General features: G+C 39.5%; 1 protein-coding gene across 5 annotated transcripts in view; it reads left to right on the top strand.

The window, feature by feature from the left end:
* GLIS1 (GLIS family zinc finger 1) overlaps nt 1–27485 on the top strand; it is a 205492-nt gene that overhangs the window by 84098 nt on the left and 93909 nt on the right. For all 5 annotated transcript variants that reach the window (XM_075508797.1, XM_075508796.1, XM_075508795.1 and 2 more), the window contains exons 3-4: nt 10473–10671; nt 15959–17060. In XM_075508797.1, coding sequence (XP_075364912.1) covers nt 10473–10671; nt 15959–17060 — 1301 coding nt within the window. The remainder of the gene's footprint in view (nt 1–10472; nt 10672–15958; nt 17061–27485) is intronic.

The following is a 27485-nucleotide window of genomic DNA, read 5'->3' as shown; positions in this document are numbered from 1 at the left end:
CCTCTTCCTCTGTCTAGCTTGCATTGGAAAGAACAAAATACTTTTTAGTTACCAGCTTCCCCCTTTGTTTAAAGTTTACTATTTCTGCATAACAGTGTGATCTACAGTGATTCTGTCTTTGTAGCAGTTAGCTTCTGTGACTTTTACTGATTTGGTGACGCTTCCAGGCTTCTAAATCTTTGAGCCCAACATCTTGATGGAAATAATTTTTGTTGAGCTCTGTTGGGTGGTGGGTTTTTTCCTTTTTAATGTATATAGTGTACCGCTGAGCCAGGCAGACAAAAAATTCCTTCTTGGGACATAGAGACATCTATGTTTACACAAGACACATGCAAGGTGCCATATGGCAAGACCCCAGCTTTCATTCCCTGCACATCCTTGTGTTTCAAATGTTTGGGAGAGCATATATCCCTGCAGAGTCTTTACATGGTCTGCTGGCTAGAACTTCTATGGAAAAGAGAGACTAAATGGACTATGTAAAATATAGGGGAGTGGAGATCTGGGAGTTTAAAAGTTCAGGGTTTAATAAGTAAATGGGAAAGCAATAACCCACATGCAGTTCATAGGAGGCATGCTCTGGCTATTAGTGAATTAAATGACTTAGAGGAAAAAAACAAAAGGAATAGATTTTCTCAAACTGTGCATGTATAGAAAGATTCTGCCTTCTCAATGGAGTCATATAATCAATGATGAAAGTATGTTTACAATAGGAACAATTCAAGTACCCTCATCACAAAATGTGTGAACTTGTGTCTTGAGAGTCACTCTGGAGTTCTTTTAACCTACAGGCCCTGTCTAACTACAGGCTGCTGTGAAAACCCTGGTGGTGTCCATTTAGAGTAACAAAAAAGACAAACCAAAGGGCACAAGGGCAGGTGAGTGTGTACATAACCCTAAACGGTGTAGAGTTGTCTTATACCTTACACCAATATGCACAATGGCCGTTATTCAGGGGGTGTAGATTGATTTGTCCTGGTTCAGCTGATCTCTGGGAGCACAGGTTGTTGATCAATCTCATGTGTGAGAGTGGGGAGATTAAACCAGATAGACTGACAGCAGCTTCTCTGTTATGTGTGTTGCTCACATTGAAAAATACAGTTGTCTGGAACCCAGATAGTGTGACCAGCTTCAGCGAGGGTTAAAACTTGTGCATCTAGGATTTGGTAGAGCGAGCTTTGTACAGTGCGGCAGCAGCCTTGCATTTATGCCATCCTGGAATGTGTACTGGAAGGTGAGGCACAGGTTGGAGAGGGTTAAAGGTGGCAGTGGAAGAGAGGGTTTCAAACCGAGCTTGGGAATGAAAGGGAAGTGGAGATGAGTGGAGAAGTGGGAAAGGAGAATGGGGCCAATGGCTGTATTTGTATCTCCTTTGAACATGTTTACTCATAAGGTGGCAGAGGCACCCCTATTCTCCTGTGTTTGGCAGTAGAAGGAGAATCATAATGATATATCCTACCTGGCAGTAGAAGGAGAATCATAATGATATATCCTACCTATCAGAAATACTGAGAATTAAACCTATTCCAAACACGGTCTTCTTAAAAAAAGAAAAAGAAATACATCAAATTTAATTACCTTGAGCTTATATTCTCCCAGTGCCCATTAGGAGGGTTTTAGGATTTCCTTTTAATTAAAATAATGTTTGTTGAGCTTAATATTTTCCTAAAACATTTATTTTAATGTCTTTTCCCCCATTACTAAAATCCAAGCAGTGAGGAAGGATAACTGACCACAAAAAAGGCCAGATGTGCTGAGAACAATATTTTTCAGATTGCCTGGCAACAGGCAAAAGGTGATTCCAAGCCGAGGAGACTCTGTAACAATGAATGTAATGACAAGACCTGTGTTTCATCAGGCTGCAAAAGGTTTTGTCCTGATTGCCATAAAAGAAGGCAATGGTCATTTTCAGTCTGCTCTCAGCTCTGTTTGGGGGCATAATTTAGAGGTCTGAGATCCAAATAGGAAGCCAAGAATGTTGAGTTTCAAACCTGACTGTAGTGAAAGACTCCTTGTGATAGTACACAGTTATTTTATTTCTGACAATCTGTTCACTGTTGCCTAAAATAGTTATATTTTTACACATCTAGAGCATCAACTAAGGCTGTGAAGTCACTGGAACCTGAGCACATGGCGTGTGTTTTCCTGAATCTCAGCCGTACTCGCTAACTTCAAAAAATTTTGTGAAGGTCTCTGCTGGAGATCTAAACGACGTAACATCGCAAGCATTTTTAGCAGTGAAAGATGTAGTGTATTGTTACTGTGTTCTTCACCTGCCTGTTGCACTCCGAGATTACCTTTAAAATATAATGAAAAAGTCAAATATGGGAGCCATAGCTATCCACATGCTCGAAGGTGAAAAGGTTACAAATCTCTAAACTACTGAAATGTTTTCAAATTGTTTTAAGTTAGACTGATATAAAATTAACCATGCTTCTTTATTCGGTAATGCTAACCTTACTCATTCACTCTTTTAAAATACTGTGTGTAGTCTGCAGAAAGAAATTCCACAGATCAGAAATAAAATGCAAATAATTTGTTTTAAAAATAAATTGAATGTGAAATAACAAATATAGATGTAGCCAACACTTAGGGTCCAGAATTTACTATAAAGACACACATGGGTTATATTTATCTTTCACAAGTTTTTAGGATTGATATTGGACAATTTATTTCACAGGCTGGGTTGTTTTAGTTTACAAGAGTTTTCTTAACCCTTCTGTCTTCACTCATACATCAGTGTGAAAGTAGAAATAAGTATTTCTGTTACAGGATTTTATAGGATGGTTCAGAAAAACTTGGAGGAAAGAGATAGTTCTTTTTTTATTCTAATCTTATTGAATGCTGTTGGTTTTAGCCCTAATCTTTTATAGGTTCATATCACCTGTTTCTATTTTCAAATAGGCAGAGGATCTGCCACCTCTGTTTTGATACACAAATGTAGGACAATTTGGGTCTTCACTTGACTCCCCCTCTACAGCATGGTCTGCTCAGTAATAAAGAATCTTTTGGCTCTCACTGTGTTTTTATTAAGATAGTGTACAAGCATTATAAAAAAATGAAGCCAAGTCTCTACCAGTTGTATGAAACAGGCCTTAAAATGGGAACAGGTTGTAACTGATACAGAGATCTAGGGTGAACCTGGAATGTGGTGTGAGCTGCTTTGTCCACCTTTGAGGTGTGAACTCTTGAATGCAGCAGTGAAAATTTAGTGCTGTTATTGTTAACCACTTCAGTCCTCAGGTAAGGACAAAAAGCAACAAAAGAGACTCGGAGATCTCTTGTCTTGATGCTTTGGAGAAAGAATTGTTGCCTTCCTTTGCCAGTCTAAATGAACCAAAGGACCTGTGTGTGACAAATGGTCATATTGAAAGTCAGTATGTTTGACCCCATGAGCTGCCCAGTGGCCTTAAAGAACCACACAATTATATTTGAACACTTTTTGTAACTGTTCCATACAACGTTGACTTTGATAGTCACTATCTGTGTAGTTGTTTCCTCAGCATGATGTTCAGATCCTGTGTTTACTACCTGTGCATCACAGAAGACTCAGATAATTAATGGAACAAGGAAGGAATTCTGCACCTTAATGCACTGCTCTGGGGCTATTCAGCTCTAAGGGGTTTCTTGCCACCTTCTGCCCCAGGAAAGAAACCTAGTGGTGCACAGTATTGCTATCACACAGAGATGAAATCAAAACACAGAGAGAACTTCTAAAAATACACAGGGTAAAACTTAGCTTGTAATAAAAGGAGAGTTTTCCAAGCTTTGTGAGAGTATACATTTACCTACATAGAGTCATGGTCGGACAATCTGGGACCACATCATGTTTGTGTTATTTAAAAGAGGTAGTCTTTCGTAGTCAAATGTTACTGGAAGTCTTGTACTGAATTAGAAATTATTGCAAAGATCTCTTAAAGTGCAGAACTTTCCTCTTTCAAGTGGTGAGAAGCCTGAACGTCTAGAGGTTTGTTGTGTACCAGATGGTGCAAATGACTGCAAAGAGGTCAAGAAAAGATCTGAACATCCCCTCTTTTGGGTGTCAAGGCCAAGATCTGGAAGTCTGTGTTTAGGATATCTTGTTATGAGCTTGAAGATCTAAGTGAAAATAACAATATTACATTTGGGTAAAGTCTGCTTAAGGCTGTAATGTCATACATGGCTAATCACACCCGCCTACTTCTAAAGTGTTTTTCCTTCTCTTAAGCTGTGTCTGTAATAGAAAAATTTAGACCCAAACTCATATCCCTTCTAATAGTGGTTCACTGAAACTAAAGGAGAAACCATGTTTTTTCACAAGGCATAGGAAATCTGTCTCCATGATCACACAGTTGGACTTGCCTTGTAGGAGGTATAAGAACAACTATAGTATCTATTTTCTGGTCTTTATGCTACTTTTCTGTCCTTCAGGCTTGGTGTTGTAGGATTAAGACAAGCCTTCCCATTCACCGTAGAGAATGGCATGACAGGCATAAAAAACTTTGGGAAAGTGTTGATTTTGTTGTTGTTATTGAAAATGTCAAAAATGCTGTGTTCATGAATCATTTTGAAGATTCTGTTTTGCAGCTTTCAGTTCATTCATTAGAGCCTTCAAGCAGGCAGCATAGTGCTGTGCATCTCTTGATGCTCTTAAATTACTGACTATATAGGAGTTGTGGCAGTCACTCCAGCCATACAGTAACAGAGATTATTCAGTGCTAGTTATGTGGAATGGGTTGCTGGGTACAGTACCTTCCCTACGATACGTGGCTTTGCTGTGTTGGCACCTTTTGAGTTAATAATTTTCTCTCAGTGGAGGGCTTTGACGGCCTCTTCCAGCGTGGATGATTTTAACTTGTTTGAGAAAATCTGGTGCTGTTTGGTCTTTCACTCATCTCACGTGACTCATCCAGCTGCCAGTAACAGCGTTCCATTTCTCAGTGTTGTCGTGGTAAATTTTGGACATTGCATCCAAACAAAACCAAGAATGGCAAAATTTTTTTAAAAAAGAAGTAATTAAAGAGAATGAAGCAGTAAGAAAAAAAAGCAAATGACCTAGTTTGGTCTTCGCCACAAAACCCACAATGCTCTGGGGATATCTAAGTATGTTAGGCAAATATTTCAAATCTATCTCTATTTTGAATGTGAGTCATTTCAATTATACATCGTTTCAGTTATTTGTTCATTGGCCTTAATTAGGTAAACTCCAAAGCACTGCAACATGTGTTTATTGTTGAATAATTACCCTTTTGGTAAGTTCTTGCTCTTATCTTCCTAGCCTTAATAGCTAATTTTATCAGTAAGAGTGAAGCCTTCCTGAATGGTAAACAAGATGTTCCCCAGGGAAGAAAGAGAGCTATTGCCCTTTAGGAGGGTTGTTTTAAATGTTGATCTCATTGTTACACAGACAGGTTTCCCTTTGTGTGAGGAGATGTTCTGTTTTCCTCTAGGAGAATTTACCCCTAGCAAGAAATGCAGGGCTGACTTTGCAGATCCCGACCAGTGTGAGCTGTCCTTCCTGAGGTGTGTAGCCTCATCACAATCAATGGGACCAATTCTCACATGACTTAATCTGGCATAAATCAAGAAGAAACTCCACCAAAATCAGCTACCCCAGAATGAAAGAAACAGATATCCAAAACTGAACCAACTTGATTACTCACATGGAACGAATTGCCTGATTGCAGCCTTTGCACACTACTGTATCAGCCTCTTCCATTCTCTTCACGAGCATTTAAATGTAAAGATATAAATCAAAACTGCAGGACAGAAAAAGAGAAAGACAAAAGTTACCTTGATGGATTCCACTTCCATGAGATCCTTCTGGAAACCATTCTGCTTTTATTAGATTTACTCTCTGTAAATTAGGATTAGTTTTTTATATGGATTTATGAAATAGCTATGGTTCTACTGAAAGCAGGGTGAACCCTCTGGTATAAGGCAGGGAGTATGTGCTCTTTTCATCTGTTATTGGTAAGTTACAGTATGTAGGTTAAAGGCCCCTCGATACCAGTGAAAGAAGAGATGTAGTTCCAGACATGGAAAACGCTTAAATCTTGTGTATGCCAGCCAGTGATATTAATATTGTATAAAACAGCCAATTGTCAAAGGGCCAGATTCTGTTCTCAGTTACACTGGTGTAAACCAGACTTTCTTTCCTTTTTTTCAGAGGCAATGAATTTGCTTTCACATGTTCTTGAACAGTTGAACGTAGACCGTGGTTGTCTGTGTTCAAAGACAATCTCGGTTCTTGTTTTAGTCGCTGCGGGGCGGGGGGAGTGAGCTGCTGGTGTTGTTCCTTGTTCGTCATTGTTCCAGCTCCCTTGTGGTGGGCACGTTTCAGAGGGCTTTGATGCAAGTGTGACTTCACTCAAGGCACTGTGGTGCAAGAAATTTTTAGCTCTTGTTCTGTAAGGTACTTTGTGAAGGCAAATGTACAGTGGATTGGCTGAAACACATAATTTCATGGATTTAGCGTAAGTGTTCTGTTCCTTTGCAGGGAGAAAACGTATTTTCTGATTCGACAGCTACAAGAGAAGATAATAATTTTTGACAGCACAGGGATAATGTTCATGTTATTCTAGGAAATCTCCATCTTCACACAAATAGGTATCAGTGTGTGCTACAGTTGGTATTGCTGAACTTTGGTGGAAGCTTCAAGTTTCTGTGTTTTGATAATATGATAAAATTGATAAAATGCATATTTAGAAATCCCTAATGAATTTCAGACTTGTATCATTTGGGGAATGAAAGAAAGAAAGTGTTTTTATTACAAGTCCAGTATAAATCTTAAACATTTTAAAAGAATCCACAGTATTTTGGAGGGAAGATACATCTTGAATATATTCCAGGTAACATTGCTGATGGAAAAACTGAGGAACTGTGAATAGGGTATTGTAAGCACGACCGATTTACCAACTTTTCTTGGTGGTGTGGCCTTTAAAAGTGCATAGAACTTATTTCACCAGTGTTCAACAGTGTATTAGATACCTTTTAAATGTGATTCTTGTATCCAAATTAACAACCACAAGTCTGATGATACAGTCTTGCTAAGGTAGCTATTACCCCTGAAGTGAGTTAAATTATGATGGGATGAAGCCAGAACAGGAATGGAATAAAGCCTGATGGAGCTGTGGACTCCAGAGGATATAATGATAATTTATGTCATGATTACAAGCAGGGCAGAGCTAATCATCACAAACACCCAAGTTGAAAGGCATCCAAAGTGATCTTCTTAAATGCCTCGGTCCAAAATCACCAAATATAACTGACTGCCCTGCGCAGGCCAAATGATGCTACATTTCTGTACAGCTTCTTAGTCTCTTCAGAGGCATTTAGAACAATCACAGAGTGTCAGTGAATTCAGGTCTCTGAATATGAATCTGAAATAATTAGAACATATATATTAATTACCATGAAGGCGGCTAATGGCCTATTTTGTATAGTTTAAATACAAAGTGGTTTCTCTTTAAAATCTCATGTATCATTCCTAAAAATCTTACGTGGGCTTTTTGTTTATATAAAATAATGCTGGCCTCCCCCTCCTAAGACTTATCACATGCCTTGGTATTGTGATGGAGCTGGGTAGGAAAAACCCTGTATTGTTTTTCCAATTTTAGAGATTCTGACTTCTTAAAAAAATAAAAATCAAATAAATAAATGGTCAAGAAATGTAATTATCAGCCAAACGCTGAAAACTTTTCACTGGAAACAGGGAATTCTATTCTGGAAATGTCCCAATAATGCCTCACGAGACTTGTAATTTGGGTGTCACATGTACCCACTCTTTTCTATGGGTCTGGATGCTTGCCTGGACTACGTCTTCATCTGCCATGGTCTTCCCTATTACAATGGTGCCGTGGAGCATGATGGGGAGGCCATGGAGCCCAGCCAGTGGAGGAGAATGGACTTTTGTGCTGTGATCCTTTTCACAATTTCTCCAGTTACCAGAGACTTTTTCTGCCTTCCCCAGTCACCTGTTTCTTCTCATTTATACTCACCAAAAACCTGAATGTGATTCTCATTGCTTTCAAAGCATTCATTCACTGTAATTATAGAGGACCACAGCAGCTCAGGCTCTCCCACTTGTCTTTCGTTAGCTATAGGGATAGCAGCTGTCCATAAGAGGAAACGGGGGTTCATGTATGTTAAGGGTACCTTTGCTCTGAGGAGCTGTGCTGAAGCAGTAACTGACTAAAATGAGAATAATCTCTGATTGGAACTTCATAAACGATGCAACAAAGCCGCAGTGACTGCAAAACTTCATGAGTACAATTTTACTTACCCTTATATCATGAAAATATCATTAACTAGATACTGTGATACCCACTTAATTATGTAATATTATACCTATTTAATATAGGTGTAATACCTATATAATATAGGCGTAAAACTCAGGACAGACTGAGTGATGAGTTGATTGAAAGCAGCCCTGCAGAGAATGACTTGGGGATACTGGTGGATGAAAAATTGGATATAGGCTGGCAATGTGCACTTGCAGCCCAGAAAGCCGGTAGTATCCTGGGCTGCATAAAAAGAAGTGTGGCCAGCAGGTCAAGGGAGGTGATTCTCCCCCTCTACTCCACACTCGTGAGACCCCACCTGGAGTACTGCACGCAGCTCTGGGGCCCCCAGTACAAGAAGGACTTGGACCCGTTAGAGCGAGTCCAGAGGAGGGCCATGAAAATAGTCAGAGGGCTGGAACACCTCTCCTATGAAGAAAGGCTGAGAGCGTTGGGGTTGTTCAGCCTGGAGAAGAGAAGGCTCCAGGGAGACCTTATTGTGGCCTTTCAATGTGTAAAGGGGACTTACAAGAAAGATGGAGAAAGACCAGTTCCAAACCATTCTATGATCCTATATCAATATATACACGATCTGGATAATACCTCAAATTATAGTGTTGAAATGGTAGAAGTTGTGCTGTCAATGGCAGGCCCAATGTGGGTTTCAGAAGAAGGACCAGACCAGAGCGCAGTGTAAAGTAGGTTATTTGTGATGAGGATGTTTGTAAGTCCTATGGCTACTCAGAGGGATTCATTTCACTCAACTGCAGCTGTCTGAAAGTCAGGTACTCACTTTAAGTTGTTTATTTAAGTGCCTTCTGTAGTCAAGAGGGAGAGGAAAGCATGTCCTGAAGTTGCATGAACCCATTGTAGACATCTGTTTTGAGATGGCTGAACAACATAGACATTGTCTGGGTAAAACTCATAGACAGCAAAACTATGGTGAGATCAATTGTGCCTTGTAAAACACCTTAGTAAAGTACAAACCTTGATGCTTGTGAGAGTCAGTCATTTGCATGAAACTGAGCACAGGCTTTATCTTTTCCGTCACTTTGACTGCAGAATTTGTTTTCTTCCTCAGTGTGCAACAGTCAATGCCTCCATAGAGAATGGACTAACTACAATGCAGTCTAGCTCTATAGTACCCATCACCATCACTACGAGCATTGGGTGCAAGGGTGAAGGAGTTACTTTCTGGACTCTGTATGAAAACTACAGAAATATGCTTGCCATTGGTATCTGACACCACTACATTTTGTCTTCATGAAAAAAAAAAGATTAGAGGGAGATCTAGTATTTTAAAAGCATGATTTATATACAATAGTGAAAATGATGGTATGGTAAATGGCTATTGTGACTTTTTTAGCTAGCCTCTGAAGGCTAAATATCTTACAAATACTTTTATACATGCTTATCCATGAGTATTTGATTAATTCACTAGAGGTAAAAAACTCAACTAATATACTTTAAATTAAATGGAATTGCTAGCATTTGACCAATGCAATCTAATTTCTCAATTCCCCCTTTGTCCTCTCTTTTTAGCTAGATTATAATTTATGGTTATATATATATTTCTGAAGAATATTGCTATAGCTCTAGTCTGTTTTTCCAAGTCTGGTAAAATGTAATATTCACCAGAGCGGACTATGTTATTATTAACATTAGCATTTATAATTATAGCTTACTTGGAAAATACAGTTAAATGTATACATTGAAACAAGATTAGTTTCCTTTCTTCACACTGTTGACCTGACAGTAAAGTAGAAACTTGCCCATCTAAAGTCATAATCACAGAGATAATTGTCTGCAAAGAAAAACTTGACTTACGTCATTGTTTTCAGAGAGCTCCTCTCCCTGAAAATAAAGGGACTCTGAAACATCCCTCTCCAAAATCTAACACAGACAAGACTCTACCATAAAAATACACAGAAGGAAGGCAAGCTATCAGACTAAGTTTTTTTGAGTTAGATTATGAAGTGTAAAATAGCCACAAAACTTAAGAAGATAAATAACCAACCATAATTCACAGATCCAAATTCCTTTGGAATTAATTTTTGCTTCCTTGTGAAACCTTTCATTTCCACTGGCATGTCATTTACAAGAATTTTACAAGGAGATCCAAAATAAGCATACAAAATACACAAGTGAGCATACAAAGTAATGAGCCTAGAGGGTTCTTAGTCAAAGGCTTATGATTTTGTCTTTTTTTGACAGTGAACGGTGGCTACAATCATTGTAATTTGATCTCTGAGAAGAAGAACATGATGGACATGGAGATGACAAGTAGCTCAGTACCTGTCTGCAGACAAGGTCTGTTCATCCACACAGGAAACCCACTTATGCGAGACCACCCACTGTCCTGTGAGAGACTGCTTCATGTTGGTCAGCTGAACTTGACACACTCGGATATAAGGTATCACTGCAAGTTTTATCGGTTGATATACTTTGCTCTTCTGGAGTGCTTCTTTGTTGGAACTATTTCCCAGTAGCATCCATGGGTGCTACATTTGGAAGAGTGTTTTTGGCTTTTACTTCATTTTGGAAGTCCTTTGGATACCCATTTAACCGCACTGCTCGTTTGCAGGTTCGCACTGCAGGGACATGCACGTGTGCACAGACAGCTGTCCAAGGCAGTGCCAGGAGGAGTCACTGTATATGCAGCCGCAGCCCCCTGCATTGAAGTTTAAATACAGCTTCTCTGGGGGGGCTCTTCCAGCATGCTCAACAGTCAATGAGAGTTTTGCCAGGGGCTTAAGTAGGGTCAGACTTGCCTCCTCTGTACCTCCACCCTCCACCCCAATGCCATGTTGTTTCCAAATTGCAGCCTGGAAGGCAGGGATGATACTTACTCCCAAACCAATGTCTCCCATATGGCAATTTGGCATGCTACCATCAAACCTACAGGAAGCCAATGCCACTTTTATTTCTACAGCATTTCCTTTAATGAAGTATTTCCAATGTTCCCATACAGCCACATCCTTGGTATTTGCTTTTAAGACCGTAATGTGAAAATTTGGTCTCTGGTTTTGATATATACACTGTAGTTGGATATGCTATGAACAGAATGTCTATTTAAACATTTGCTATAAATTAATTATATGAAAACACAGAACTCCATTATTTTTTTGTTGTTGTTACAAATTTAACATTACCAGATTTTAAACAAGTTCCCTAAACAGACATCCATTGTGAATAGAAGCCTGCTACAAATTAAAACCTGTCCATCTATTTTAATTACACTGCTTTTTGGCAGGGGATGTGATTCGGAATAATCTTGACCTTTTTGAAGAGCTGTAGAAAAGAAAAACCTCAATAAAGTTGCAGCCTTTATCTTAGATACTTGGAATAATTGGCACTCTGTGCATGGAACTATCAAGCCCAAATTTCCATAGTCACAGCAAGAGGAAATATGGCCTATAGCTTGGTCTTGGAAATCTGACTGTTTCTGATTTTATTATACATATTTATGTCTTGTTTCCCTTTTTCCATTTACTGGTGGGGTAAGAACATCTGTGTTTTCAGGAGGAGGAGGCACAGCAATATGGCAAGCAAGTGGAAAGAGCTTTTTGTTTGTTTGTTTGAAAAGGACAAATAATATCCATGCCATGTAACAAAATATTCTGCTATCGCTACAAAGATTTGTAGATGCTGTTGCAGCTGGATGTAAGTCTGCTCCCTCCTAGCTTCTTTATGGCTCAATGTGGGATTGGCAGTTATCAACCTTTTTTTATTCTGTCAGTGAGGACAATTATGAAACAAAGATAGTTAGGGCAGGAGCAAACAAAAGGAGGAAAAGAGTACTCTGCTTAGATCTTTCTGAACCTTTTTGTAAAATCTATAATGAGGAAATGACAGATACCTGCATACCGGGGATCACAGTACCCACCCTCAGAAATATGAACCCCTTCCAGCCCCCATTTGGAAGAGGATTCCCAGAACAACATAAAGGATTGTCTGCTGCATAACATGAGAAAGTAGCAGGTGATAGGCCTGATTCTCTCCCCTTTGCTTTTTAGCATGGTCTAAAGCCTTGAGGCTCTGCTGCTTCTAAGCAACAGTTTGGAAATGTTTGGAGAATATCTTGAAGGACCCTTCCATTCCTTTACGGGTTGTTTGTGAGTCCCACTGGTCATGCTCTGCTTGTATGTCCACCTGGCTAATACTACTTTTATCTACATGGGATTTGCAAGGTAAAGCTAATGTAAAGCCAATGCCCAGCTCTGCTCTATAGCCTCACAGATGCAGTGTCTAATTTTGTCACCGTGCTATTCATGAGACACACGGTACAGATCCCAAAACCTTGGCATGTGAGAGAAGGTGGACAGCAGTTGGGACGATTTCTGTTCATGGTGTTTGTCATGCTAAAGGTTCTTGACAAGCAAGTAACAGAAAACATGGTCTTTTCCTGAAGATCTGAAAACAGGAGAACATAACTGAGGTGAGGGTGAATGCCCATCAGGTTTCAATGAAGTCAATGGGAGCCAAGGGTGCTCTGTGCCTCCCCAGATTTCAGCCTTCGTTACGTGAGAAGAATCAAAATAAAGGAGAGAAATAGGGCTGGAATGGACAGATATCTGAGCACACAGAAGTCAGGGCAAACTCTATTTGGTTGTTCTGTCCAGCTCTAGTGACCAGCACAGAAATAAAGGGAGATACAAATTCAAACAAGCTCTCTGGGTTGAGCTTTGAACCACTCTGCATTTCTAGGATATGCAATGTTCAAGGAAAACCCAAACAAACCAGAGAGCACCTCCCCTAGCAATGCAAAATCTCCCTCAGGATTTGGGGTTATGATTGGCTTTGTCCTTTTTTCCCTCAGTGCACTGAAACTTGTTATCCCCTTCAACTTCTCCCTGAATCACTTTCTCTCGGAAACTGTATTCTAGGGATGACTGCCTTAATCTAAGAATCACAATCCCTCTTCTTCCTGGCCCCTTTTCCCCACCCAGTTAATAGCTTTTAAGTTGTGCAACATAATCGCTGCTACATGCTATCTGTGAATGCAATGTGTGTAGGACTGGAAAAGTCCTAATACCTTCTTTACCACAACTGGAGTCAGCACACAGCTAATGTTGGCCTTTTTTCAAATAATCCATTATCAGACACAAGCAAACCCGCCCACACTGTGCTCAGTGCTCAGCATATAAAACCCGGGGAAGACATCAGAGCAGTCAGATAGTGTTGCAAAGGGTCCCTGGATGTGCAGCAGAACAATCCCCTCCAGCTTCTTAAAACTTTCAGTTATCACTAATTGCACATTTACAGTGGCAATTGAAGGCATGTATGTTTTGTAAATAATCTGGAGATTTCAGATACAGTCGTATTTTCCTTTGAGGGCAGTTGGGAACTGCAGTGCTTCTGGCATGGTGCTATTGGCCTCGTGCTCTGGCTCCAGTTACCACGTAAGGGAGTCTCTTTGGAAACACTGCCTTGGTATCCTCTGAGAGGCTGCTGTTACTCTTTGAAGGCCTTACACTCAGCTTTCATGTGCTTAAGCAGCAATTCTGTTGCCTCAGACTGTCCATCCCTGGTACCTGGATGCTCCCTGGGAGGAGAGGTTTGTGTTTACTTTAGCCTGAGGCTTTGGGACCACTGAACTATGATACAAACTGAATTATTTAGAAGAGTTCTTGTACAGAAGAAACTAAGTAATAGGAAATATTGTGCCTGGCATGGTATGCTGTAAAACCTTTCTCAGAGTGAGTGTAAAACAGCACACTTTCTACTGAGCAATGAAGCTACAAGCAAGCAGGGCAGGGTTTCCCAAATATGTGCAATAAAAGGTTTTTACGTATGCTTATGCCACATATTTTACAGACATATGGTTCTGTAAATGTTAAAAAATAATGTATGAATACTGGTGGGTTTGTTGTTTGGTTTTTTTTTTTAATTTACCATCTGCAAAACCAGGTGCTTTAAGTTTACCCTGAGACCAACTGTGGAAACCTAAAGGGAGCAATTCTAACTAATGGATTGTGGAAACCTCTAAAATTTTTAAATGTAGTCTTTTTAAACTTCTGGTGGCAAATGCAAGATCTGATTGTTCTGTAGCAATGAATGGTGGGGAATTTCACTTCTCTCATGACCTTAAAGGTTTTCTTAATATCAAGCTCTACTGGCTGCAAACTGTTGGAGCTTAGAAACCTGTCACTAGTGAATGCAGTGTTGACAGTTGTGTGCCTTAGACAGGTGTCATTTTTGACAACCTTAATTTCATGGGAAGGAAGTCTTTTTGAAGCTTTTTGTTGTTGTTTTGTTTTTTCTAATTGGTAGTTCTTTGAGAGCTGTTACCAAGGAAGTGTTAGAAGTCATCCCAGCTTCCAGTCTTAATGTTAGTTGTGGATTAATGAAAATAATAGTGATAAAATTATCTAAGTCATAAAATAAATGCAGTTTATTCAGCAGCTTTGCAGTTTAATATATGTATATGTCCAAAATACCTTATGCATATATATGTTTCATGCTTTAAAATGTGCCAGATTTGTCTCAGCTGTGGTGTCACACACAAGTTGCCAAATGGCCAGGTTTTCTTCAGCTTCTGAGGTGCTAGCATCGAAAAAGCATAAAATTCATTTAAGTGGAACATGTCAGCATAAGAGCCATGGAGCACCTCTCTGGAGGGTTTATTAGTTCAGGTACAGCTTTCCTGCACACAGATGTACTGTTTCCTCTTCTCGGTCTGGCACAGGCTGCATGATGAAGCCATAGGTTAAACCCTACCATGCTTTAGGGATATGTAAGGAACACCTGCTGGTCCTAAGAAAAAACACAGTTGGGTCATCCACAGCAAACATTTATAGCTGAGATAAAGTGTTTTATTTTAAGGCATAAACCAATTGCTAACTGCTTGGAAGAAAATGTTAGGAGGAAGCATTTCCTAAATGCAGTGTTTTTCTGAAATGTCTATGTGGGGTTCCGCAATAGTGTTCTGCTTCCTGAGTGGTTGGATTCAGCACACATCAAAAAAGATTAAAAATCACTCTGCAGAACAATCTTCTTTTGATTGCAGATCCACGTAGACTTTAATAGGAAAAATGGAAATGGGAATACATAGACTGCCAATTTAAATCTACCGGTTGTGAACTTTACTTAGTTATCTTTTGCAGACCTCTTAGAAGTAAACACTCAGCTGATCTCTCATCGACTCCGGACCACTGGTTGAAAGCGAGCCATTCTTTCTTTGTATTCTTTTTTTCCCCACTGATCTTGCTCCTTTTTTAATTTAGCGAAGGAAAGCATCTCTCTGACATGTAAGCAAAGCTCAGCTAGCCTTTTTTGATTCGTGTGAACAAGAATGCCAAGGCATTTTCCCAGTGTGCTCTCAGGAAAATGCGGATATTTGAATAATTCAAAAATGCCCAAAGCTCTCAAACTTCATTCTCAGCTATTGTTTTGCCCAATCTATTATGCAATGAAAACCTAGATTGTGATTGATGAACTGCCCGTAGCAGTGGAGGGGAGATTGTCTGTTCCATGTGTAACCCAGTGTGTAAAATTAATCCTATGTAAAATGATGCTGCCTTTACAAGGGTTGTAGAGGAAGCATTGCAGATTTTTTTGGTGTAATTGCTGTGTTAGACGGGCAAAATTCAGCAGAGAGCAAGTGCTTCCATTCTCCAGGGCTTAACAAGTGTTGTGTCTTGTACAAAAATCATAAATCCCGTGGTAGTTAGTGATGCTTAATGAAAACTGTATTACAGGTCACCCAGGTTTCAAGACTCAGTAGATTCTGCTGCTCCATGCCTGAATGGAAGTCACCCGGCTCAGCACATTAAACAAGAATGCCCGAGTGATTATAAGGTTCTGTCTGAGGCTTCCACACATAGGAGGATTACGGAGGGGATGGAGCTGAGAGCCTCCGGTAGTCTGCATCCCGAAGTAGACCTAATGAATAATAGCTTTACAAATTCACTTTCATCCTACTTGTTTAATAATGAACATAGCTCCTCCCTGGGTCCTTTGTCACTTGGCACCCCTCAGCACTCGGCCAGGCTGCAAACAAGCAACCTGAAGAAGAGATGTATCTCTGTTGTGCCGTCTTCATCTGAAGGAATTGATATTACAGCTATCATCCGCACATCACAGACGTCACTGGTCACCTGTGTGAATGGACTGCGAACTAATTCAGCTGGCATTTCCTCTCATCCTGTGGAGATCAGTCATCACAGTGCTCAAAAATCCTCTCGGCCCCAGTCTTGCTCTCAGCCTGCAAACCCTTGCAGTATTCCCTCCCCTCCAGCATGTCTTGTACCTATTTCCACTGAATGTGACAGAGGTGACTGTGAGCAGATACAAATGCAGCAAGTCGAGGAGAATGGAAGCCTCAGCCTTATGATGAATGGTACTAGCATTCCTCATCAAAACACTTCGCACAGCACCCAGAAGGTGAGTTTCTTAAAACAAGAACCAGCTGACGATTATTCCTCCACTGCTGATCTTTTTCGACATCATCAGGGGCTGCCTCCCCCTTACCATCTACACCAGCAACTAAGCCAAACTCCAGGGACACTGCCTCACTTACACGCCTCTATGTCTCCCAAGTCCCTTCAGCCCAGTGACGGGGATGAACAGGACCTCAGCAATGGCAAACAGGTCTGTCGGTGGATTGACTGCAGTGCCACTTACGACCAACAAGACGAACTGGTCAGACACATAGAAAAGACTCACATTGACCAGCGGAAAGGAGAGGACTTCACTTGCTTTTGGGCAGGCTGTGTCCGCCGATATAAACCCTTCAACGCTCGTTACAAACTGCTGATTCATATGAGGGTTCATTCTGGAGAAAAACCAAACAAGTGCATGGTAAGTCTGGAATATATTTGTTTGAATAGAAACATACTACTCTGCTCTCTTTCTTGCTCTCTCTTCAGTCTTATTCCAATATAATTGTTGTGCTTTCCTGTAACTTAGTCTGCAGCAGGCTAAAGGGGAATTGGAGAAAACCTTAATCTAGAAGGAAATGTTTGAGTAAGAAATACTGTAGTTCTTGGAAAAGGGATTCAGTTTCCTTATATGAGAGCTTAACTTTTAATACAGTGCTTTATTTTTTTTAATATTCATTAAAGCATTAATAAAGTGATGATCAAAGCACGCAGCAGTCATTTAACGTAAAACAAGTCACTGACCCTCGGGTGACATTTTTAATCAAGAAACATAAAACACATCTAATGAAATTCTTTTCATTCCTTCAGCTGAACAATAACCCATAGAGTTGTGAGTGTGAAAGTTTCAAATGGTAGTTTAGAAAAGAAAAAGAAACTTGTTAAGGATTTTAAACAGTTAAAAGAATAAAAGGAATATCTTTAATTACATTTTCAAAGGTTGTTAGGGGCTTTTTTAATTTGCAAAACAGAGCCTTAAAAATAAGTAAAAACCATTGTTCTCTTCTGATCAGGAAGATGTAAACAACATCAGTGTGCCAGAAAGAGGATCTTGGGAATAACACCATCTCTGCATCTGCCCACCATGATGACAATATGGCCAAACTAAAATAAAAGTTAATGACTTCCATTAAGCTTTCCACATGTTTGAAACAACAATGATATAAGACCCTGACTGAAACAGATGAAGCAAAACAAGTTTGACATAAGCTTCCAAATTGGGCCATGAAATTTGGAGAGTCTTATTTGTAACACCCACATGCGCATGCGTGTGCATGCATGCACATACACACAGGCACACACACACAAATAAGTATGACACACACACAAATAAGTATGAACAAAGGGAATGGTTATGGCAGCAGGTTGTGGTTCTTGATAGGCAGAATTTTCGACTATATGTCTATTTTATTGTTTTGATCAGAGAATGATATAATGGCAAATGCTTGTAAGGAAGTTAGATCAAGACAAACTTCTCCATGGCAAGCTGTAGCTTTCTATGGAGGAATAGGAAAGAATGTTTATATAAAAAGCTTACTACTATTCATTTGTTCAAGAAGAAGCTTGCTGGCCTGCAGTGGTTATGGAAGGGAGAAGGAAGAAAACAGTATTCAAAACGTTTTACAGAGAAAAATTTTCTCTGTAAGTGGTCATCCTGATTATCTTTTTACTTACATTGGATAAATGAAAAACGTTATCTTAATGCCTGCACTGTTCAGTGGGTACTCCCTAAAATAATACTGGAAACAATGCAGATATTTAGAGAACAGCATCAAGTCGTCCAAGATAAAATGGAAATGCTCTAAGACTTACCTGTTTCTTTTTTCTTTGAGAGAAAACACTGACCTGCTCGTTTCCAGCAGTAGCTTAATCACAATTTGTAAAAGTACAAAGGAATTTAACTTCCTATGAATATCTCTTTTTTGGTCATAAATCATCAAAGGATAATGCAAGTTAGTTGCCTCTTTCCAAACAAAAGTGTAAGTAAGCTGCAAAAGCATACTTACGGATTTTATTTTAGCCCACTTTTTGTTTTTTAGTGTTTTCATCATCTGGAATGAGATCAGTCTTCTCCCCACGTTTATCTCTTTAAAAGACTTTTTAAAAGAAACACTTAAAACGTGAAAGCCTGGTTAGCTTTACTGTGATGTTGAAAGGTTCAGTAGGCTCTATGAGTGAGGGAACTTTTGTCTTTTTCTGCTAAATGCGTGTGACAAGTATTGTATAGCAGATTTCTAATGTTACGTTCCCATTGCTACAGGAAACTGGGTAAACCAGAGACGTTAAATCGTGTAATATCTTAGCAAATGCTAAAAATTTCCTCCTTTCAATTATGTTCATCTGCATTAAAGAACTGGCTTTGGATAACATCTCAAGGTTTAACATTGTGAATAGGTTGGAAAAACCTTTGCATCTGATATTGCAGACAGCCTTCATGGCACATGTATATAGCCTTGGCATGTAAGTACATAAAGATCTGGTTTATTTGAGCAGATATGGTAGTTGTTCCCATACATGGAATGGCCCAATCAGAATTAGGAGCTTTACATTGCACAACTTGCAGTTAACTCTTCTATTCCCAGAATAAGACCCTTCCACTGTCAGCAGAGGTATCCATGTATTAAATGTTACAACCTGGAATCCTGTGTGGAGTAAAGCTGGATCCAAGTGAGCACATGAAAAATATGTCTTCTTTGCAAATTTAGTTTTGTACCCTGGAAAGACCTTGATCTAGCAGGGACAAGATCCAAAGCTGCAACATGGCTCCTTATATTTATTAATATCAAGTGGGGATTATTTGCCCAGCAAATTCCATTCCACTTTAAACAAGGGTTGCTGTGCAGTGTTTCATTGTGCGGTGATGTCATGTCATTTTAAATGATGGCTTTTCTTTTGATGTGGTAATAATTGTGCTGTTATTCCTGCAAATTAAGAAGGCAATTCATTCTCTGTCTATAGAGGTCTGAGATTTTGTTTCGGTTTTGCTGTAGCCCTGTTAAAGTAACTTTACATCTCTTGGTATTTGTAGTGGAGATTTTCTTTCGCTGTTCACAATTACCCATTGTACTTTCTTTTTAAGCTCTTGATTTTTTTCCTTTCTGTAAGATTACTGGCTGACTAGGTATTGAACTACTCAGGAGAAGCTAACAGTGAGCAGCACCCCACCCTCATACATAAAAGTACTTTTCCATGTAAAATTATTAATTTCTTATGACAGGCTTTGCTACTATGTACTGTAATAGACAAAGGAATTTTGGAATTCAAGCTACTTGAGAACAGGAAATACATGAGACATTTTGATTGAAAAGTAAATGGTTCACTAAAACTGCAGTTAATCCTTTTATTATCTTTCCAACAGCAGTTTCCACAATACTTTCATGAGGTAAGCTTCCTTCAGTCCAACTGTAACACTCTCATCATTACAGCTGGTTTAAATTTAGCTAGCCTGCTTCTTTCTTTACTACAGACAGTCGACAGGCAAAACAGTATCTGGTGTAGAGAACTACTGATGTTTCAGGTCCGTATTCTGCTCGCAGTGTTTCATTGCCTAAACGGGTACTATGAGTATTCTGTTTTCATATTCTGTTAAATATTCTAATTAAGCGGTGCCTTCTCGTCATTGTGTCCCTCAGTTTGGTTTTTCCTTGGGCTCTGCAAGTAGTCGAAAGGAAACTACCTAATCTCTTCGCAATATCCTGTTATGTTTCATACTTAACTCATGTTATTTTAGTTTTATTAAATTTGGGGTTCATCTGCATTATAATCAAAAATATATCCAACAAAAATAATGATGCAATGCCTTTAAGACTTTAACTTCTGAAGCTTAATTTCATGCCTTTTTAGATTTGATGTCCCAGACAATTGGAATTTTGATTGTCTGAGACAGCAAAAATTAGCAAGCTTAAATGGTTTTTATTTAAAAAAAAAAGTTTCTCATAGCTGCATCTTTTGCTGTCTTTCAGTTCTTCCAATACTTTGGTGGGTAGAACCCTGCTGATCTCCAGATATTGCATCCTCAGTTTAAGCCTCTGCTTGCAAATGTAAATATAGAGCTGCTCATTTAGTTGTCTACAATTGTTTGATTTGGACAAATCCATACATGGCTTATCAGTTTACCCTCTTGCACTCTTGCGGCTTCATAAAGAGTAGAAAATTAAGTTCCCATCACTGCATGCATATGTGCTCAGGGAACCTGTGTTGCAGGCCCCCACAGACATGGTCATGGTAAATATATTTATCTTTATGTAGTTTCTACGTATGCAATTAGTGTTTATAGAAATTGGGTATCATAACATATGCGATATCCATGAAAGGAGCTGGCAGTGATAATAGCCACTGTTGATGTCTCTAGTTCATGTATTTCAAAGAAACAAATGCCTTCTGAGTCTGTGACGTTGTATTCCTGCCTAGATAGTTAAGACTTTGAAGCAGAATCTTTTTTTCTTGCATATATGCAACATACTCAGTTTGGGAATAGTCTTGATGCAATGATTTGGGTGCTGTATTGTACACAGTGAAATTCAGCACTTGTGCTTGCCAGGTCTTTTGAATCCCTAAGGGTGAGACAGTATAGGTACTGCATTAAACATGGGGAAACTGAGACATAGAGAAGGTAAGTAACTTGCCTAAAGGCATCTTTAGGCAATTCCAGCATTCCAGCGCCGATCTTGTGTTCAAATCACTACATCACACAAACTAACCATTTGCAATTTACCTATGAAACAGATTTTTGTACAGATTACATCAAAGATAGTGGTCCTGCTGAACTTCCTGTTGTTTTTACTGTACATCTCTGACGCAAGTGGCTTGACATGTCATAAACCTGTGAAAACTTTCATCAGAAGGCTCGGCTACATTTGTAACACTTCATGGGCAGCAACCTGGTTATTACGATTACAGGAGAAAGGGGCCTATTGAGCAGATCAGTATTATTGCTTCTGCTGCTAAGGAAACCAATGCGGAATCTCTGTTCTCAGTTGATAGCAAGTATTACGCTGTCTGCGGGCAGTGGGGAGCATGTGTCTAGCAATGCATGGTGAGTAATGAGATCTCTACAGGCTACATCTACAGATGAGTCTAGGGGACAATCCTGCATCTGCAGGGAAAATAGGTCTGCGTGCACCAGCTTATCTGCTTTTGAGTTACTTCACCTAAACAATAAGTTTCCATGCCTGACTCGAGGGAATGTTGTGGAAGTCTGGAAAGTATTTTCAGCTTTCGGAGTGGAGGGTGTCATGCACTGACACCAAAGGAGTGCTTTAAAAAAACAATAATATTAGCCTCACTTTCTTTCCTTTGAAGTCAATAGTAGAAAATACCCATTCTATCAAAGCTGCCTCACCAGAGATCTCTCTTTTTATTAGGTCTCTGATGGCATTTCCTGATACTGTCAAGGAACTGCAGCATTAAAAACACTCTGATTAGAGCAGTAGACAGCAATTCAGTGGTTTTGTGAAAATACAATGTTTGTTTGTTTACAAAACCCACTACAGATTACACGACAGTTACAAATGGGTTTAAGCATGCACCAGCACTGGAGGGCAGGCTGGCAAATGGCTTTAGGCTTGGCACTGTGTCAGCTCATGCCCAATGGCAGTTGATGAATTTGAACTCTTGTCTGTCCACAGGAGAGCTCCAGAGTAGCAGAACTTGCAGAGCAAAAGCTGTAGAAATTATTGGGCCCAGATTCCGCTGTGGGTGGGATTGTCCCATGTTTCAGTGCAGTAGGACAGAAATGCGAATCTGCAGTTCTTGGTGCAGACAGAAAGTACAGAGCAATGGTATGGCACAATGGTATGGTGCCTTTAGGGGCTTGAGACCTGCCTTCTTGAGCTGAGCTGCAGAGGGAGTATCTGCCAGGGTTTTCCCTGAGGAATTGTCAGCTTCCCAATGGGGCCTGGGATTGCTGACCTTCAGGACATTCTGTGCGATGCATCTGCTTGATAGAAAAGGGTGTAGGATGCTGGGCCAGATGGACTTTTTGCTCTGACCAAGCAGGGATGGCTGCCTTTTTTGTTCTTTTCCAGCAGTTTGGTATGGGTTAGGTCTGGCTGGCATGCTCTCAGGTTTTTTTGTTCACATAAATCTAAATAAATACAAATGAAGTAAATTCCGACTGTTGCTGCCAGCACCCAGAATGGTTTTCAAGTTCAGTTGCGTGCCTTAAAAAATGTTATACAGGACATTGAAGGGATATGATAAATGGAATACAGTAGCTAGAAGTATAGTGTGGAACTTCCATGGAGGGGGCTTTCAAGTACGTACTTTTTTATCCTACAAGAGCATTTAATTCCACAAGGTTTTATTTCATTTGACTTGATAAATTATTAAGTAATTTGGGACCTGGTTAAAACATAATTATCCTGAAGTTTTCCTGGCATATTTATACAGAGCGGGTCACTCTGTATAGATATTGCTGTTTATTCAGTCTTTTAAGTAAGAAACAAAGTGGGACAGTAACAGTAATATCACCACAACATAGTGGGTACTCACCCTATGAAACTCACTGCCATAGGATATAATGTCATTAATTACCACTATTATCGTTCTCACAGTGTTGGATAATTTCCACTAATAATACTTAGTATCAACTAAGGTAAGGTGATAGGACTAAGCAGATAGTGGTTGAGGGAACAGATAGCCTTGTGGCACAAGGATGGATATTCATTTCCATGTTCCACATTAGAAATTTTGCTAGGTATTCCATGCCAGTTTTTTCAAACCAGTAATAGTATAATTGTAAAACAGAGCTTTGAGAAGGAAACCATTAGTGAATCTGGGTCACATTCAATTTGGAAAACAAAATGATGGGGGGACAGGGAACAGGACTGGAGGATTTTGTTAGTATTGACATTTTCTAAAGTGTACTATGTTGGAAATAAAGAAATGTTTCTGTATTTTAACCCATCTTTTTTGACTTTCCATTTCAGAATGAAAAAGTGTTAAACAAAGACACTTTTTTGTTGTGTAAAAGCTCTCCCCATTTGATTTATTCAGTGTTTTTATTTTGTTAGCCCAGTCCCCCAAACAATTATATTTCACCTCATCCTGGACTGATTTCTCTTCTCTTCATTCTTCAGTGTTTTGATTTGGCTGCTGAAATACATATTTTTTACCACAATTCCAACTGTGACATGATTTGACTAGAAGGAAAATGATCCACTTTCCTATAAAGCAGCAGATATTTGTTAGAATCCTAAACACACTGAGCTTTTGAAAAATACCTGACAATGGTCTGATTGACAGAGAACATCTTAAAGGAAGGAAACATTTTTTCATTAGAAATGGTTCTCCTCAGTGACTCTGCTGCTTGGCACTGTTGTGGCACATAGAAGAGGTAGTTGTATCAGAACTCCTCCACACTGAGCAAAGTCATTCATGTTCTTTGTCAAATAATATAGGCTAAAGTATGCCCAGCTTAGAAAAGTGAAATTTATTAGTTGTGACCTACAATGTCTGGCTGCCAGACAAACTTCTAGGCATGTCTCCCAGGTCTTTTTGGAAAATTTCTGCTAGGCTCCTTTCCCTTCCCTTTGCCCAGTTTGCACACAAAAATGACATCTCGATACCATGTTTTTGTCTTTATCCTCTTGTCCCACAAAACTCAGTAAGTAGTGATTCTTTGTCATTTTAAGACACTCGGAATTATTTCCAGCTCTGCTGTGGCCTGGCTCTGGATGATACTCCACACGTAGATTTATTCAAACTCCAGTCTCAGCACAGACCTATAAACCTCTCGTGGGGCATCACCTTTTGAAGATACCTTGCAAGCAGCCTCTTAACTCCCAATTCATTCCAGCTGCACCACAAGATCACTTTCTTGGCCATACAGATCAATGAACTCTATCAAATAATCACATCTGAAGATGCAAAAAGGGAAAGGCTTTCCAGCCTCTAAGCACTGGGTTTGCAGTAACTCTTAAGGATTTCTGTAGCTCACCATTTGCCATGTAGCAAAAGTGTAACAAGATTTCTTTCTCACTATGCACCCTGTCTGGGAGTGAATCGTCCATCAGTTTCACTATATGAATCTGCACAGTAGTAAAGATCAAGTGATACACCCTCAACTAGTGAGATGCATTCTCCATTCTAGTCCTAAGTTTTACAGAGCAGTAAATATAATTGTGAATGACCTGCTTCTTGTAGGAATGTCTTAATACACCTCAAGAGTACCTCAAAGATGTGTCCAGCAGTCGGGTCCTAAAACTATAATTCTGCAGGGTCCAGCATCATTTTGGCAGCATGAGTTGTCTCCAGAAGATCTGGGAAAGAAGGTTGCATTCAGTGATTTGAAGGCAGTCTGCAGTTACCTAATATCTAGGAGCAGTGAGAGAAAATGTTTTCCCCCCTGAAATTACATTTAAAAAAAAATTTGCATCTGAATATTATTAATCTTGTCATTTAGAAGGTGGAGAACTTGAAAGTTCTAAAATTTTAAACAAAGTCGCTGTGATCGTGTTCTTGAGGTTAAGTGCTTGGCTTTATTTTATTTCTATGTATTTGTTCTGTGGGATTATTAAAAATGGCATGGAATTGTTCTGAATTCTCAGTGATTTAGCCTTTCTCAACAGCGATTAACCTCAAGAAGGAAAAATAGTTTGAATCACCTGGCAGAAGGCTTGGTCAAATTAAAAAGCAGTAAAATTAAATATTGTTTAAAAACTGTGCCAACGATATACTCATTAATGTTTCTTATTAGGCCAATACATTTTAATACTCTGTATTAGTGAAACATATGTCATTTAATAAAAATGTTAATCCGCATTTGCAGGCAGCACAGAGGTTGTATAGTATAGTCTCAGGGGAGAAAGAGGAATTTAGTGCACATTAAAAACTTTATACAGTCATTTATGCAGTTGGATCTCAGTTCTAAATGTGATGCATTTGTTTGTTACTTCAGGGCAAACAGCAACAGTTAGCCTTTAACAATCGGATGAGAAATAAAAAGCCATCGTTCCACAGCGCAGGGTGTTTATATCAGCTTGGGCTTCACAATGGGCCAGATTCTGAAACCTTCACTCACTTGTTTAGCAAGTAGTCCAGTGGGCCTAGTAAAAAAATAATGTGCTATTTAAACTAAATATATCAAAACTTGACCTTCTGGCATCTGACAACTCACACTGAGCAAGATTTTCAAAAGCAGGCCCTGGTTTTGGATAGCTTTATTTTGGAGGTGCCCTGCTCTAATAGGGCACCTCTGAAGCTGAGGTCCTCTTTCTCTCAAACCAGACAGTGTGTAACTGAGTTACTGAAATTTCATGAGCACTTCTGGAAATTTTGACCTTAGATCTCCATTTCCTCACAAGTACAATGAAATAAATCTCTCTGGAGCACAGTGAGGGTGAATAATCACAGTGAGATAGTGAGGCCAATAATGTAACGCATCCATAATGCCATTTTGCATCTCTAATGGTTCCTTCTGCTGAGAATCTCAAAGCTCTTTCAAGCTTCTGCCCGTCTACGGCATTTCCTGTGTGGCGAAAACTCTTGTGCCCAAGTTCCAGATACAGTTGAATTAAGGCAAATTACTCTGCTACTTTCTGTCCCTGTTTACACTGGTGTAATTGTAAAGAAACCCTGAACTTACACCAGGGTACGTAAGCCCAAAATGGCTCAGCCACAAAGTGCCAAAAGTCACATGTTGAGTGCCTGGCCAAAAAGGCAAGAAAAAGACCTCCTTCTTCCCAAAGTGTTTTCTCTTCCACCTATTTCTTAAAGTCGCTGTGAGACTATGCACCTTTGCTGACTAGAAAGTCCCTTCTACTTCAGAGCATTATTCAGAGCATGAGTAAGGGTATGCAAGACAGCGATTTTATTCAGCTCTGCAGTGGCTTTCAAAGAAAATGTTGCCATTACAGAGTATTCAGTGCCCTGTATTCTATCTCAAGGACACCTGTACTTTCTGTGTTCGGGTAAGTCAAAAAGGGCTTCATTTCAAATAGCTGTGCATTTACATCACAGACATTTGTCATTGCCTGACTTTTCTATTTACATCCCTGGGCTGATTGTGGATTCAAGGAACAATATGAGTTTTATTTCAAAGTCTGTTTTTGTGGTCTATAGCAGTGTCTTCCCTCCATCTCCTTCTTTTATTGTTGTGTACAGATAACATATGTGTGAAGAGATCCTACACTCAGGTACAGCGTAGCCGCAGTGTTAAATAATTGATCTTGATCTTTCTTTTGAAACTGCATCCAAGGCATTTAAAAGTGGGAAATGGAAAAAGCATGTTCTCATAATCCAGCTCAGTAAAGTTTGCACAACTGCTCTTTGTTTCATCATCCCTACAATAAATCTTTCATTTTTGCCAATTGAGAATGCCTACTAAATCTGCAAATGATTACTTCCCTGAATTGTGTTGGGATTCTTGCAATACATTTTTCTTACATGGGTAATGATAAAATAAGAGTCCATCAAAAATATTTTATTGCCTGGCAGAGAGCCTCTTATGAAATGGTTTTGATTCAAGGAGATTCTTCCGAGTGTTTTAGAACCATTGCTTACAACTTTCCTTTAACCCTTGCATGGAGGGCTGCCAGGCCCTGGGAATGTCAGAAATAACGTTAGTCAATCAGCGGCTGGTAGAATGCCGGACCTGGGTATCAATTTAACCTGCAGCCCTTGCACTCAGACTGAGAGCATGCTGCTTCAACATGTACTTGTAAAGGGTATTGTGTTACTATTAGATTAGAAAGCTGATGAATGTCAGACTGGTGGGAACCTTGTAAAACTAATCTGCTGTGTCCATGTTGATACGATTTCACTCTGTTTCAGAGAGAGAGTGAGGAAGATGGAGTATTACAAAAAGGAAAACACAAGGCAAAACTGGTAGGGCCATCTGGGTCAC

The sequence above is a fragment of the Mycteria americana genome, chromosome 7 (genome assembly GCF_035582795.1).
Source record: "Mycteria americana isolate JAX WOST 10 ecotype Jacksonville Zoo and Gardens chromosome 7, USCA_MyAme_1.0, whole genome shotgun sequence".
Lineage (NCBI taxonomy): Eukaryota > Metazoa > Chordata > Aves > Ciconiiformes > Ciconiidae > Mycteria > Mycteria americana.
Note: the sequence above shows the minus strand (reverse complement) of the source record. Positions and strands in the feature narration are given on the sequence as shown.